This window comes from Astatotilapia calliptera, chromosome 6 (genome assembly GCF_900246225.1).
Source record: "Astatotilapia calliptera chromosome 6, fAstCal1.2, whole genome shotgun sequence".
In the NCBI taxonomy this organism is placed as follows: Eukaryota; Metazoa; Chordata; class Actinopteri; order Cichliformes; family Cichlidae; genus Astatotilapia; species Astatotilapia calliptera.
The window spans coordinates 23,290,530-23,307,739 of NC_039307.1; the positions used below are offsets into that span (position 1 = coordinate 23,290,530).

The 17,210-nt window shown below is 41.8% G+C and overlaps 1 protein-coding gene across 5 annotated transcripts; it reads right to left on the reverse strand.

The window, feature by feature from the left end:
• Positions 1-3,060: 3,060 nt before the first annotated feature.
• Positions 3,061-17,123, reverse strand: LOC113024276 (PRELI domain-containing protein 1, mitochondrial-like). 5 transcript variants are annotated; one of them, XM_026171192.1, is made up of 6 exons: positions 16,986-17,123; positions 14,200-14,405; positions 13,277-13,502; positions 12,340-12,453; positions 11,405-11,483; positions 3,061-3,913 (listed from the first exon to the last, which is right to left on the reverse strand). In XM_026171192.1, exons 1-6 carry the CDS (start codon positions 17,106-17,108, stop codon positions 3,792-3,794), a joined length of 870 nt encoding a protein of 289 aa, XP_026026977.1. In that variant the 5' UTR covers positions 17,109-17,123; the 3' UTR covers positions 3,061-3,791. The 5 variants fall into 5 exon arrangements, with proteins under 5 accessions (XP_026026977.1, XP_026026978.1, XP_026026979.1 ...); XM_026171193.1 differs by lacking the exon at positions 16,986-17,123 and adding an exon at positions 15,989-16,059; XM_026171194.1 differs by lacking the exon at positions 16,986-17,123 and adding an exon at positions 15,683-15,889.
• Positions 17,124-17,210: the final 87 nt, after the last annotated feature.

Consider the following 17,210-nt stretch of genomic DNA (forward strand, 5'->3'; position numbering starts at 1 on the left):
TTTTAAATTTCAACGTGAGACACTTCCATGCGTGAGGGCCGCGTGAAGAGAGAAGACCTCATAAATGAGTAAAAATTATCCCCCCCACCTCCCCCTTTATCTCAGTTCCTACTGAAGCCGCTGTTGTACTACACCCTGTCCAGGCACTCCTCCGCCCTCTCGCTGCCCGCCCGTCTGCCAGCGCCGCCTCTGTCATGGAGATAAAAAACAAACACACACACACACACACACACTGGTGAACTCCCATGGCAGCTTCCAGTCGCCCCAAATGGTCACCGAAGGGGTTAAAAACTTCTGGGCTTGAAGCGTGTTTATCTTTATTTTGATTTTTTTGTCATTTTATTATTGTTGTATGTTGACTTGTTTGTTCGGTGGGAGCCACTGGGAGAGGAGCGATAAAAAAACAGAATAATCCAATCAATGGCAGCTTAACGGTGTTATCCTCCGAGCTCCCGGTGGTGCGTCCCAAACAAAGTGTTACCCATCGATCAGGGGACCTCTTGAGACACAGCAATATTACCATCTTGTGCTTTCTGAGGGAGGGTGGGGCGGGTGGGGCGCAGGGTTTTTAAAGACAAGCAGGTGGTTTTTGCTCTTGACTCTGTGGTGCATTGTTTTTTGTTTTTTTTTGGTGACCAACTCTTATATATATTTTTTAATTTTTACCTCCTATCTGCACTCTCTCCATATTCTGCAGGAGGGGAAAAGAGATGAGGAAAAAACAGCTGTTTGTTTTGGGGTTTTTTTAATCATCGAGTTTACATTCATGTCAAAGACTTTGTACATGACTGTTTGTAGCAAAAAATGTCCTTTTTTCAGTTTGTCAGTCAAATGAACAACTGAGTAAACCATTACTAAATGGCATATTCTCTCGCACAGAACCTCCCACAGCGATAATTGACATAAAAAGAAGCAGAAGACAAAAAGAGGGAGGGAGCGGGACGATGAGGCGGTGGGGGTGGGGGGTGGGGGTGGGGGTGGGGGGGGGATAGATATGAGATTAGAGATTTTAAAAACACATACATATATTTTCACTCAGTGTAGTGTATGAGCAGCTGATTGGACATGCAGACATTTTGCTTGAATGTTGGATGGATCGTGTTTATGGGAAAATCTTTTAATGATGTGCCTTGGGGGGTGGGAGGGTTCTTTAAAGAGATTGTACCACTTAATGAACACTGTTGAATCAGTTGCCCTAACTTTAAAAAAAAAAAAACAACGAAGTTCCCCATCTTGTTCCACTTCCCTTCTCGTGACAGAAGAAGCAAACGGTTAACGGCAAGACACAGAGACACAGAGGAGAGTGGGGTTGTGCTGGGGTGGGAATGTTCATCAACATCAAAGTGGGATTTTATTTTAAAAAACAAAACAAAGTCATAACAAGTACACAAGAAAAGATTTGATGTTATTGCTTTCATGCTGCTGTTGCACAGAGATTTCTAAGAGCACAAAAGTTTGTTTTTTGGGTGGGTGTCAGCAGGCGGAGAAGAAAGAGGGTGGTGGGCATGACGGAGTATGGGGGGCGTCTGCAGCTCACGTGCACACAGATGAAGTGAGAAACACGTCTTTCTGTCCCTTAGCCTGCTGCTGCTTTAAAGGTGCTTCTACAAACCCACAGAATGACTTCCATGAAATCTTATTCCTGCCAAATAAAGAGTCACTTTTGAATCTTTTTAATGATTAATACGATAGCTTTAACTACCTGTAGGCTTTAGGTCAGCTTCCTGCTTTCTGCACTTCAGCCTTTTATTTTGTATTTTCTCCTTAATTGTTTTGTCCTACAACGTTATGGTTCCTTTTTTTCTTTGTACCCACATAGAAGCTAGAGGCTGAACTGGCTTGGATTTAGTTGAGGGGGAGATGATGAGGGGGTTTGTTTGGGCTGAGGGGGGAGTTCTGTGCCAGAGACCTGTGAATATGTTGCTTTTAAGCAGATGTGTAATTCAGAAGATGTATAAGTTCCATTTTTTTTTTGTGCGTGTGAGCGTGCGTACACGAGTACCTGGTGCTGGCTATGCTTTAGCAAACACTTTAAGGTATTGTGTATTCTCTCATTGTAATATAATTAAAATGTTTTATACAGAAAGCCGTGTGTGCTGGTGTCATCAGTGCTTTTCGGGGGAAGGTAGCAGATTAAAAACTGACGACCTACAGCTGAACAAAGCTGAAAGAAAATGTAGGTAAAGACGTTGAAAAGTTTCGGGGTTTCCTGTTTGGTTTACGCAGCTGTGAAACTGGAATATTGGGGGGGATGTTTAAAGTTCAGAGTTCATCTTTTGTCAGCGTGACAGCGAAGAGACATTGGGTGACGGCGTCAACAAACAGGCGCAATTAATTCGACAAATAACTCGTCAAACTTTTATTAAATCTCAGCTTAACACTGACGAGCTTCAAAACATGTCTAGCTATTAAACTGAAAGTCCAGAGAGATTTATGGACATCTTACAGCACAAAACCCTAAAGACTTCTTAAAAATACATCACATGAATAATTTTTAATGATAAATAAAATGTTGGAGCGAAAAAAACAAATCCAGTCGATTCCATCCTGAAGGGAATGCAGTTGTTGAAAACAGTTTACAACAGGGGTGTCAAACATACAGCCCGAGGGCCAGAACCGGCCCACCAAAAGTGTCCAATCCGGCCCAGCAGATGGGTTTAGAATATTGCAAAGAAGAAAAACTTACATTTTTGACATTTCACTGCATTTGTCAGTTTTATTATTTTATTATTACTGACAAAAACATCACGCACAGCATAGCATAATACACCTAAACAAAAATAATAAAATTATTCTATAAAATTAACAGTAAAGATCTCTTATTTATTCATTTCATTTCATCCAGAAAAAAAAATTCTGTTATATTACAGAACAAAAAGACCCTTTTTCTGTTAATTTATGCTATTATTCCTTAACGTGAAAGCCAAACAGCCGTCCTTGTTTTTCATAATGCAGAACAACAGATATATTTAAAATTGCACTTCATGTTCATAACACATCATCGTTTAAGCGCGTAGTTAAACTTCTTTACGCTGAATCTAAAGGGCAAACAACTGGCAGTGTGTTTTTAAGACTTTATTAGGCAGTACTGTAGTTTCACTGGTCCGACCAACTTAAGATAAAATTACTCTCTATGCTGCCACAACACAGAGTTTGACACCCCTGGTTTACAATAAAATAAACTTCAACAGTAAAGAAGATTTTACTAAAGCTTTAAATTAGCTTAATTTTTTTCTTGTGATTATCCATGCATCAGTACAGACCTGCTGGCAGAAACATATATGCTTTCCAAACATAAGAACGATATTACAGCAGACGCTGTGTGCTGACACCTGTAACAGATATTCTCTGCAGTTTATTGCAGTGTCAAACCTGAAAAAATGAACCGTAAAGCATTTAAGTACAGTTAAGCATTCAACTACAGCTCTGATAACTAACCGATGAAGTTAAATTAAAATTACAAAGTCACGTGATCGTGATTTGGTCTAATTTGAGCTTTTAGCTGGAGCTCAATAATAAATGATATGTTAATAAATATAATAAACTTGAAAGAGCCAATGAGAAGAAAGCATATGTGCTGATAATAACGATGTTTATAATCGTCTTTGACAGCAGATTTGTCAGCAGAGGTAACCCGACAGAGGAGTCAGACTGTTTCTTATTAAGAGAAATCGTAAACAGCGAGCATACAGCAAAACTTCAAGATGATCGAGATGATCAAAGGCAATCATGCCGAGTCCACACACACACACACACACACACACACACAGACACACAAACACACAGTGCTTTCAGATAAACTGCCGGGGTTTCTGTGGGACGGCAGCAGCTGAAGCCAGCGTCTTGGCTGCTTCTTTGGCCTTTTCTGACGCGTCCTTCACTGTGTCCCTGAGCAGCCGCTGGGGCGCCTCTCCTGTGGGAAGAGAGCGAGGGTGAGGCGGGAGAGAACGAGGACGACAGGCATCAGCAACACTGCGAGATCCTTGCTGAGATCAGGATGCTCACTGACACTTCTGTGGCCGATTTTCTCGTGACTTTCATGATTTAGTAGCTTGAGAAGTGTGCTGCCTTTTTTTGTTCTTGTTGTTGTTTTCGGAGCCACCCACAGGAAACAAGCACACAGAAACACACGCCTTCAAAAATCAAAGAGAATACTTTTACTACAGTGAAGATAAAGTGAGCTCCTCTCCGTGCACTTGTTAACTTTTACCAGATAGTGCTCACTCAGTTCAGCGCTGTTACTAAGTCAGACCTAATGATCACAATTGTGACTTTCCTCTAACAGTCATTAAAGGTAAGGAAAGGTAAGGTGACACATACAAAAAATAAATACATATCAACAAGGACCTTTCTAAAAAGGCTTCACTGAATAAGTCTGCACTCTCCTCATCTGTATGCTGTCAGGAACAGCCTCATACTGGATTTAGCGCCAGGGGCTGCACAGTCTATTTGTGTCTGCCCTGACTATGAACCCCACAACCTCGTGTGAGAACAACAACCTGAGTCACAAAAAGACAGTGATCCCCCCCCACTCAAACACGAGATGATAAGGAGATACATTTCCTTCAATTCTGCACTTTTATTTTTTTAAACCGAGACGTAGATATGAAGTGCGAGTGTGCGTTAGCGCTGTCAAAGGGAAAGGGCTCTTTGTGTGTCTGAACGCTGACAATAACAGCGGGGAGGGACTCCTTACGGTCAAAAACAAAAGTCTCTCACGTTTTTTCAAGGCAGCATTTTTTAAACAAAGCAAAAATTGCTTATTGGATTTAAATGTAGTAAGCAATATTAAAAAGAAAAAAAATCCAATCAGCAAACTATAGTGAAATTCATATCAGCAAAGATATGAACTTCTGGAGACGTGTGGTACTTTCAGATACTCGCATGCCAACTGTCTAAGAAAACATGTTTTGTATCCCAAGATTGTATCTTGGATCAAATCAAATAAATGCATAATTATAATAAAGGTCAATCAAATGGACCAATATGGCAAGGCCATGATGATCCAATAGGTAAGGTAAATCCTTCAGACAACAATTCTGATGGCTAAAGAGCCAAATGGGACAGGCGGAAAAAAAAAAAAAAAAAAAAAAAGTATTATTTTGTATTTTGTCTGTGAAGGTTCTCAGTCATCCAGGTCATCGTAGTCAAAGGCGCTTGCAAAGAAAAGCGTCTGGACTTCTTTAAGTTGCTTGAAGACGTTTCACCTCTCATCCGAGAAGCTTCTTCAGTTCTAAGGTCAAATGGTGGAGAGTCCCAGAAATAAACCTAGTGGGAGTGACCCCCCACAGAGGGACAAAAGGACCCCCTGATGATCCTCTAATCGCCTGAGCCAAGGTGGGAAACTGGGCGTGGGTCCCAATCAGCCAGAGTTTCGGGTGTGTTCATTGTGAAACCTGGCCCCACCTTATCATGCGAATTCCTGAAGTCAGATGGCCCAGGATGTGAGTGGGCGTTAAGGCGTCTCAAAACTGGATTATAGATGGCAGAGAGTTGGTGTCGTAAACCCCCGCCTCTGTTCAAAGATGGTCGCTCACAGTGGACATAGATGGCTTCTTTCACTCCTCTTTCAAACCATCTGTCCTCTCTGTCCAAAATGTGAACATTGGCATCCTCGAAAGAGTGACCTTTATCCTTAAGATGCAGATGGACTGCTGAGTCTTGTCCTGTGGAGGTGGCTCTTCTGTGTTGTGCCATGCGCTTGTGAAGTGGCTGTTTGGTCTCTCCAATGTAGAGGTCTGAGCATTCCTCGCTGCACTGTACAGCATACACCACATTGTTAAGTTTGTGTTTTGGCGTTTTGTCTTTCGGGTGAACCAGTTTCTGTCTGAGCGTGTTGCTGGGTCTGAAATACACTGGGATGTCATGCTTGGAGAAAACTCTCCTGAGTTTCTCTGATACACCGGCTACATAGGGGATGACAATGTTGTTGCGTCTGTCCTTCTTATCCTCCCTCGCTGGTGTCTGGTCTTCTTTTCTGTGCCTCTTTGCTGACTTTAAGAACACCCATTTAGGATAGCCGCACGTTTTGAGTGCTTCCTTTACATGTGTGTGTTCCTTCTTTTTCCCTTCAGGCTTAGAGGGAACATGTTCTGCCCAGTGGTGTAGGGTCCTAATTACTCCAAGTTTGTGTTCCAAAGGGTGATGGGAGTCAAAGTTCATCCTGAACCTACACAACCCAGAGAAGAAAACACACCTGATGCCAGTCAGGAGAAATGGGTTAAGAACTTTTCAGACAGGATTCTCACTGAACCTGAAAAGAAAGTATTAGCCAAAGGACTCAATTTTGCCATTTCTCCACAACAGTTGCCCATAGTGGACCTCATCACAGCCACAGAATCTGCCATACGGATTAATAAATTATCACAGACAGAAGCAGAGCAAATCAGGATGAAAGTCTCAGCCACGCTCTCCAGTGCCAAAGTCCCTCCATCCAACCTCACAATACAGGAAAAGAAGGCCGTCGCTTCCCTGAGCAAAGACCACAACATCACTGTTTTACCAGCTGATAAGGGAAGATGCACCGTGGTCCTAAACACTACAGATTACCATACAAAGATCACTACTCTCCTCAGTGACAACAATACCTACGAAGCCTTAAAGCGAGACCCCACAAGCAGCTACAAAAAGAAAGTTATAGCTTGCCTTCAAGACTTTGAAAAGGACAAAATTATTGACCGCCTTACATATCACCGCCTTTACCCAGGGGATGCCATACCCTGCATCTATGGACTTCCTAAAATCCACAAGGAAGCTGTCCCACTCAGACCCATAGTCAGTAGCATAAACTCAGCCACTTATAACATTGCTAAACACCTTGCTACCATCCTTGCTCCTCTCGTGGGGAACACCCCACACCACATCAAGAACTCCACCGACTTCACCGACAAGGTCCAGAAACTTACCCTGGATCCAGATGAAACCATGGTGTCCTTTGATGTAGTCTCTCTCTTCACTTGCATACCCACCACGGAGGCCGTGGAGACTGTCAGAAAACGATTACAAGAAGACAGCTCCTTGGAGGACAGGACCAACTTCACACCCGATCAGATCTGCACACTGTTAGACCTCTGCCTCACCACTACATATTTCAAGTACAACGAAGGCTTTTACAGACAAAAACATGGCTGTGCCATGGGCTCCCCCGTGTCACCTATTGTAGCCAACCTTTACATGGAGGAAGTGCAAAGGAAGGCTCTTGGCTCTTTCAAAGGAAGAGTACCCAGCCACTGGTACAGATATGTGGACGACACCTGGGTCAAAATCAAGACACAAGAAGTGGAATCCTTCACTGCGCACATTAACGCTGTGGATAAAAACATCAAGTTCACCAGGGAAGACACAAAACACAACTGTCTGCCTTTCCTGTGCACATTGAAGAGAACGGCAAACTCAACATCGAAGTTTACCGGAAGCCCACACACACGGACCAGTACCTCCTCTTTGACTCCCATCACCCTTTGGAACACAAACTTGGAGTAATCAGGACCCTACACCACCGGGCAGAACATGTTCCCTCTAAGCCTGAAGGAAAAAAGAAGGAACACACACATGTAAAGGAAGCACTCAAAACGTGCGGCTATCCTAAATGGGCGTTCTTAAAGTCAGCAAAGGAATGCTCAGACCTCTACATTGGAGAGACCAAACAGCCACTTCACAAGCGCATGGCACAACACAGAGGAGCCACCTCCACAGGACAAGACTCAGCAGTCCATCTGCATCTTAAGGATAAAGGACACTCTTTCGAGGATGCCAATGTTCACATTTTGGACAGAGAGGACAGATGGTTTGAAAGAGGAGTGAAAGAAGCCATCTATGTCCACTGTGAGCGACCATCTTTGAACAGAGGCGGGGGTTTACGACACCAACTCTCTGCCATCTATAATCCAGTTTTGAGATCCCTTCCCAGACGCCTTAATGCCCACTCACATCCTGGGCCATCTGACCTCAGGAATTCGCATGATAAGGTGGGGCCAGGTTTCACAATGAACACACCCGAAACTCTGGCTGATTGGGACCCACGCCCAGTTTCCCACCTTTGCTCAGGCGATTAGAGGATCATCAGGGGGTCCTTTTGTCCCTCTGTGGGGGGTCACTCCCACTAGGTTTATTTCTGGGACTCTCCACCATTTGACCTTAGAACTGAAGAAGCTTCTCGGATGAGAGGTGAAACGTCTTCAAGCAACTTAAAGAAGTCCAGACGCTTTTCTTTGCAAGCGCCTTTGACTATTTTGTATTTTTTAAAGTTATTTATTTTCATTTCATTAGTTCATTTTTTTTAAATTAATTAATAAATTTTTAACTTATTTATCTAGCTGCCAGCATTGCTGAAACCATGTTAATAAAAAAAAAAAATCCACCCCTGTGTGCGATCAAAATGTCAGAAATATTTCAGCATTCCCGTCGTCTGGGTTTACCCACACTGCCTGAACGTTAAAGAGTCCTTGCAGACTACAAACACGGGTGGGAAATAACCTTCCGGTCTGTTTCTGTGCTGTGGCATTTCAGGTGATTTTCATTCATTATGTTATGAAACAAATACGGCTGTTTACATTTAGACATCTCAGGACCTGACGACCTCTGAACACACCCTCATCAGTCCATCTCTCTGTATGTGCTCTTAAATAGCAAACTAACACATAACCATAGATTTCTCCTTTACACTGACAATTTCCCTAACAAATGAACGAGGTAAGGACAAACCTTTTTGACTAAGAAAATCGAATTCATCATTGTGTTTACCACCAGAATACAACATATGCTGAAATCCTTCTAAAAGTGAGTTTTGCCACTCTGTAGCCGTTTCGGTAATGCCTCTGGGCTGTTATTTTGAAGGTGTGCGTGTACAAACAAAGACTGAGCAACAGTGCTTAAAAATGCTCTCATAAACGCTCTGCTCACATTGATTCTTGCTTAATCCATATGGAAAAGATATATATAAATCTTATAAAGTTTGTATCTGTCTTGTATGAAACTTGTATGTTTTGGATACTTACTAAAAAAAAAAATATGAAAGTAATGAGAAAGTGGCCACTTTCATGAGTAAATCATATAAGTTTTTACTATTTCTTTTCCATATGGGAAGATAAGGCTGAAAAACCTTCCCTCTGCCCCAAGCTTACACTTCTCTTCCAAACATGTAGAAGAAGTGTAAGCTTATACAGTTGGTATGAAGTGACCCAAAGGATACATTGTGTTGTTTACATCAAATTCAATTGTCCAATTTTGGTGAGCTTGTGTAAATTGTAGCCTGAGTTTCCTGTTCTTAGCTGACAGATTGCACCTGCTGTGGTCTTCTGCTGCTGTAATCTATCTGCTTCAAGGTTGTACATTCAAAGATGGTCTTGTGCCTTCTCTGGTTGTAATGGCATAACAACATGGTATGCAGGGTGCTCAGCTGCGAACAGGAAAGTACTGCAGAGGGTCATCAACACAGCCCAGAAGATCACTGGCTGCTCTCTGCCCAGCCTGGAGGTCACTGCAAACTCTCGGTACCTCAGCAGAGCTGGCAATATCATCAAGGACCACTCTCACCCCAGCAACCAACTGTTTGAACTATTACCGTCAGGCCGACGGTACAGGTCACATAAAACCAGGACAAACAGATTCAGGGATAGCTTCTTTCCCAGAGCTATCACCGTAGTAAATAAGCACAAAAACAATTGAACCTATTCCATACCGTCACTGTCATTATATTATGCTGCTATTCATACTGTCATTATATTAATGCTGCTATGCTGTATATATTGTACATACTATTGTTTGAGTACTTACGATTGTTTTTTTGTACTTTTTATATTTTACATTTATATTTATTATTGAAACTTGCACCAAGGGAGTGGCACTCCAATTTCGTTGTACATAACCCCTAACCCTGTACAATGACAATAAAGGCTATTCTATTCTATTCTATTCTATTCTATTCTATTCTATTCTAATGAGTGACAATTTGAGTTACTGTCGCCTTCCTATCAGATCCTATGGCTCCAACAAGGCAAAACTGCAGCTCACTGGACATTTTCTCCTTTTCATTCTCTGTAAACGTAGAAATGGTTGCGAAAATCTCAGCAGATCAGCAGTTACTGAAATACCCAGACCGGCCCATCTGGCACCCTCAACCACGGCACATGTAAAGTCACTTAAATTCCTCCTCATAATGATGCACAGCTTGAATTTAAGCAGGTTATCTTGACTGGGTCTAAATACCTAAATGGCACCCAGCTGCTTCCACGTGATTGGCTGATTAGATATTTGCATTAACAAGCATCTGAACAGGCCTGCCTAACAAAGAGTCCAGTGAGTGTGATCTTCTCTACATGAAGGTTTGTGCCAAATTTGATGAAATTCCTTCAGTGGTTGATGATGACTCAAAACATCACAACCGTATTTAATTCGTTTTAAAATAAGAATCACATCAGAATCAACTAAACAACACATCTACTTCTATACTCTAAACTACTATTTAGATCACTGTTGCTCAAACAGGGTAAAAAGTTACTGCCTCAGCTACGCTGTCTACTCTGTGCAGCAACATGTGACAACCCCCAGGCAACGCCTGGGATGGCAGATGGATGCCTCAGTCCTAACACACTTACCATGACGCTCAGCCTGATGCCGATTCCTGTAGTGGCATCAACAAAAGTGGCAACAGGACGGAATCACACAATCAAGACACACGTACGCTGCATCAGCACAACACACAGTTTGGAACAATGTAAATATCTTATTCTTTGGGGTTAAATTTGACTTTCCACACTTAATGTACAAATTATTTGAGGTTATTCGTAGTGCGCAGACTTACAGTACTTTTAAAAAAAATCCCTCAAATGTGAACATTTTCAGGTTTAGCTGGTGTCCTATTATTTTAAACTAAACCCTACCCAATATGAGAAACTGATAAATCAACACTAGAAAAAGTGACTCATCTGCAGATGGTTCATCTCTAAGTGTTGTTGTTTCTTTAATACATCTCTTCATACATCCCTCATTATGATTTACTCTGTTAAACTCTCTTTATGCAACACTGACTACCTAAATTATTTCTGTCCAAACCTAAATTAGGAAATTGTGCCATTTGTGACTGTAGCTGTCATGGTTTCACATCCCCCCGCCTTTTATCACATGGCACGTGGAGGAGTAAGATTTCTTCAGGCTATTTGTCAATTATGTATTTTCAGGATGCTGGGAAGTTTAGTGTTGAGTCCAGAGTGGCAGGGGTGAGCCCCTTCAGGTTGTTATGACAGCAGTCCTGTGTTTCTGGGGCGAAAAGAAAGCTCCATTTCCTGTTTAAGTTTTCCCCCCTTCCAGAAATGGCAACAGTTAAAAATAAGCTGTTTTGTTTTCCTCTGCTTTTCCTCCTGCTCTCTGCCCTGTTTCAGCTGGAACACACATGAAGTGTACATACCCTGCAGGTTGGACAGCGCGTATTCCAGCCCCTTCATGGCCTTCACCTGGTTGCTCTTGAAGCGAGCCAAACCAAACTCCTGTGAGAAGACAGAACAGGAAATGGCTTTACACAGGGGAGATTGTCTGGGAAACAACACCGTCTTGTCACTGCAAGTCTCTGGGGATATCCAAACAAGCCTGGCATCTTCCATATTTAATGATTCCAATTTAGTAGACTTATTTTTTGTTTTGTTTTTTTGCTGTAATTTCACTTCTCCCACTACTTTATTTTAGCATGAGCGCTAAAGTAAAGATCTGAAAATTCAGGACATCGGCCTCTAGAATGAAAAGAATTGCATCTATTCTATCTGAACCGCCGTAGAGTAGATGAAAGCAGACGAATAAATGCTTCTAAGAGTACTCATATCATTCCTGTGCTGACTGACATCTAACTTACCTAAAGGGCAGATGGGCTCTTACTGAAAGAAAAGAATTCATTTACCGTCTTGTGTCTATCACACAAAGGAAAGCCAGAGTACAGACTGTATATAAAAGTTGGGAGAAGCAACCATGACATCGCTGTGTGGTTTGTGGATTATTTTTTTTGAATTTGCAGATTTAGCACGTTAGACATTTATAGATGGTTAGCGCAAACAGTTGATCTTACTAAGAAACTAAGAAAACGGCACAATAAATCTTTATTCTGTTTAGTTTACTAAACACGGGATCATAACTTCTTTTAAAAAGGAACATCATGATTTGAATTTAGCAACCAAGTCCAAAAATGTAGGAGGATAGTGCTTACTTTGAGCTCCTAAATCAAATAAGAAGTCTGATTGTTTCCTCACAGAGGTCTGCTTGCAGCTACATGAGTTGCCCTCTGCTGGCAATGAGAGTGAATGCAGGTCTCAGGCACATTTATATACAGTGGTTTTGGCTGGGGTCTGTCTGTACCTGAATGGGTTTGGAGAAGCCATAAATGCTCGAGGATATCCACGCCTCACGTTTCAGCTGTGTGGTCGCTGGATGCTCCACTGAGCCTTGGAAAACACAACGCTCCTCAACAGACTTGATTGGGAAAGAAAAGTGACAGCAGGTTATAATAAACTAAGATGCAACTCAACAGATTTACTATGGAAGTCATCATTTCAGGATTTTAAGTAACTCGTGGTCTTGGCAACAAGATTTCTGGAGACGTAACTTCACTAAAGACGATCTTTCTTTCTGCAAAAGCCTTTGAAGGATTTGAAGAACTGTTTTTGTCTCAACAACTGCACAGAACTACCATGTCTCAAAATGTTTTCCATATTTTCCCATGAAGCCATCATGTTTCAGACTGCAGCAAATTAAAAACACAAGCATCATCAAGTATGTTGTAACGTAGTGCAGTTTTCATTAAAGTTTTAAGAAAAGATCATAAAAATATAACATTTAGTTGTGTGTATAAATGCGTGTGCGAAATAAGGACCTCTGTCCTTGTGTGAACTGATTTCTTTATTCCTGTTATTGTCTGTGCCAGACTCTGGCAACCCACAGTAATCTACAACACCTGTAACCACAACAGTGATGTGATGTCAGACCACATTACTTTCCTTATATCATGGCAGCAAGATGACAGCTTTGACAGAAGTCCTACACAGTTTCACATGTAAAAAAACAAAACACAAACAACACATACCTACTTTCACAGCAACTTCAGCAGAAAAACAAGCAGAGTCAAGTGAAAATTTTAATTTCTCTCCACCACACAAGATCACAAAGGCAATGATGATTAAAACCCATCAGGAAAAAGGCATAACACAGGAAACTGGCTGCGTGTTGATTAGAATCTCTCTGAAACAGCTCAACAAGTAGACGGCAGGAAAAAAACAACAACAACACAAAGCCTCACCATGAGAGTTGTGTGGTTGAGGTTCCAGGTGTAGGTGGTCAGGCTCTTGTTCACTGGGTCCACGATGGAGTCCTCGATGATGTACACAGAGCGAGACATGCCGGCGGGGAAGAGCCGCTCCGCCCAGCGAGGCAATCGATTGGTCTTCATTAGAAGCCGTCTGGAGAGGAGCCGGTGGTCTGCTGTTACCTCCCGGTACACGACGTCCTCCGTGAGAACATGGGTGCTGGGTGACACAAAAACACACAGCCACATCACCTACAGGGTTACTGTGAGGCTTCTCATCTGTTTCTAGTGTACGTTCAAAGAGTGCACCATCATAATATACACCAAAAGAAAGAAGAAAAATATATGCAAGTAAAATATTCTGATGTCGTCTAAGTCAGGCATAAAAAAAACAAGAAGCACATAAACCACCTGCCCACCTCGATCAGCCAAACTTAGTTTTGCTTCTCTGATACACTGTCTCAGTTCTCAATCTCACTCAAGACTGACAAGCGTATTTTTGCTTGCGAGCCTCCAAAATTGAAACAATATACAGGCATCACCTGCACGACTGCCTAGTTTTGAAGAATGATTAAACAATACACTAAAACATTGCACTACATAATTATTTACATTTTCTAAACCACAGTTCAGCAAAGTTAATGTAATTCCTACTTTCCAACTAGTGAGGAGATCAGGGGAAATAGAAAGCATTTAAAAGATATCACACAGCATTCAAATGTTCACTAAAAGTAAAAGCCAGCAATGGTAATCCCAAAGTCAAAAAGGACTCGTTTTTTTGGCACCTTAATTTTTAGTAGCAAATTTTATGGCTCTCCATGTGACGGCTGAAGGAGGACTGACATCTGAAGGCATGCTGCTAGTGTTTTCTAATGAGCACCTTTGATAAAATACTGATTATGAGAATGCTGGAGTACCTGAATGGGTTTGGGTACCTCTGCCAGAAAGCAGAGACAACATGGTCCCATGTACTCCTGATGTCGGTGCTGCTACAGAAATACTTGACCATTTTTTTTTGATGGTGTGCAGGACGGTGTGAATCCCAAACCCTGAGGTCCCTCGCTGTGATTATACAAATCAGTGAAAAGTTTGGTGCTGACTCCATCCACAGTCTGTGGTGATCCTGCAAAAGTGAAGGGAACAATGAGTAAAAAGGTTACGCGGATAAAAATGCTGAATAAAGAGTATTTTACTGCTGGGTGGGATGGACATGGTCAGCACCAATAGTCAGATAGGCTGTGGCATGTAAACGATGGTCAGTTGGTAATAAGGGGCCCAAAGTGTGCCAAGAAAGTATCTCAAACACTATTACAACTTCAACAGTCTGCACCATTAATAAAAAGCAGGATGGATCCACGCTTTCATGTCATTTACACAAAACCTCTGATCCTACCATCTTAATGTCTCAGAAATAGAGACTAATCAGACCAGGCAGCATTTTTACAAGCTTCTATTGTCCAATTTCAGGAAGCATGTGTGAATTGTGGCCTCAGTTTCCTGTTCTCAGGTGATAGGAGTAACAGCTTGTTCTGCTGCTTCAGAGCTTGATGTAGTGTTGGCTCTTTCGCATATCATGATTGTAACCAGTGTTCATTTGAGCTGCTATTGCCTTCCCATCAGTTGAATGTTCTCTGACAATCATTCAGACCTGCAACCAGCTCACTGGATATTTTCTCTCTTTTTTTGGGCTTATTCTCTATAAACCCTAGAGATGGCTGTGCAGGAAAATCCCAGTAGATCAGCAGTTTCTGAATGCTTAGAGCAGTCCGCCTGGTACCAACAACAACGCCACATTGAAATCACCTTAAACTCCAGCAGGTCATCTGGAGCATACCTGCCGGCCTAAATGCACCGAGCTGCTGCGATGTGATCAGTCGATTAGCTAAAACAATGTGAACAGGTGTATCTAATAAAGTGGCCGGTGACTTTATGTTTTTCGATTTTGTTGTATAGACTTCAATGGGTCCCCCAAATATCCATTTTTTTCCCAATTACAGCACCAATAAAACATTTTTGAAACCACCATTTGTTATCTTTTATTGACTTTTCACATTTTCATAGCTCAACATGACGTAAGTCCTTACGTAATATACGCACGTCACCTTGACATATGGTTGGCTGGTTATCGTTACCGTTGGTTTGCTGGACAGCTAAGAGCTATCAAGTTAGCTTCCAGAAACCACTTAATTAACCACATAATTCAAGTGATTTACCTCTAAATGTTATACTGAGCTTAAGTAAAAGACCGGTTATTTCACAGCTTAATGTTAACTGAGTTCAGAGTTTGACAGGAGGTTTACAGCAATAATACCTCACTTCAAGTTTCGGTAGCCTCCCGTTCCGTTAAATGGCCACTAACCGAAATGTGAAACATTCCGGAAATAGTATAAGCAAGCTTACCTGTAGTTGCTGCTACTTTAATGCTAGGCTAATAAATATTAGTTGTTTGTTGAGCCTAAAGCCAACAAACTAACTGATGTTAGCTAGTTATATTCATAGTATCATATGAACCCGGTCAGCCAGCTCCGAGTCGTAGGTCGGACCGTTTTACTGTAAAGCCACTTCCGGTTGTCGTTTTAAAGTAAAAGCTCTCACAAACATTTCTCTTTTCACGCATTGGAGACTGCTGTGTGATACAAAGACCTGATGGCTAGTCCCGAATTTTGAACCTTTAAAATATATATATATATTTAACGAGGAACCTACAGTTTTCATAAAAGTACTCATGAAATACTTGTATTTAGATTCCCATCGTGCCTATTCTTGCCTGCTGGTGTTCTAATTTAAACAGTCAGCTAAAACAAACATTAGCTGCATCCGTTACAATGTAGTAAAGACACTTATTTAATTCTAGAAAAACAGTGAGAAGATGAAGCCAGTGAACAGTTTTTACAGTTGTTCACTAAACGTCACTATGAGACCACCCTGCAGTAGGATATGTATGGTTGCCCATTATATCATTTCACACTCCTTGAATTTGTCCCAGACCAACAAATTGCCAAAGCTTCTGCTTTCATGGAGATGTTACACTTGCTGATGATCAGTGAATGCATTGCATCAGGAGCACCTGGCTGCTACTTTACTCTCTTAATTCCTATGGAAGCAGTAAGAGTGCACTTGGGTTTTTTATTTACAGGGCTGCAGAGAGTCCTGTGATAACTTTCTTTTTCACGTGGCTGTGGTGTTGTTGAGCTCTCTCTGCTCAAACTCACATCCCAGTTTGCAAACCAGACTTTTAGAAATCATTGTTTTTTTAATGCTCACATGAACTGTGGAGTAGCCTAATCAAGACACTGTCCCTTTAAAAGGCCCGCTGAGGCTTCACGTCAGTCTTGTGTTTTATTTTGCCATCTAGTGGGCAGGATGAACCACAGACATGACAGTACCAGACATTTAAATTATTGATGAAAATCTCATTAATTCAGGTTTTCATTCTATTCTGGTCACTTTGAGGCTTTTGTCACCCACAAAACCAATTTCTGGATCAAACTATTCACAGATATTTGCAAGGAGGATGTAATGTGACAGAAGAGCTGGTGCAGGGATTACAGTCTCTGCATCAGTGTCAGGAAAACAAAGGAGATGATCATGGAGATAAGAACGATCCTCAAAGGGCTCCTGGCAGCAGCCTCCCAACAACTACAGACATGTACATAAGCAGATGCTGGAAAGAGCCTCCTGAAGCTTAAAAGACACTACTCACCCAGCACACACACCGTTTGTCTCCCTCCCTTTGGGAAAGTGGCTGCAGAGCAGAACCACCAGACTGAGGGACTTCTTCCTGGAGACTGTGACTCTGCTGGCCCAACCCAAAGGTAACAAACATGAGAAAACACCTGTGTCTTTGTAGTATCCACCACACACATTTAAAATTTGTTTTTTATTTATACTGTGAATTTATCATCTATTCCTGATTTCGGTATATATT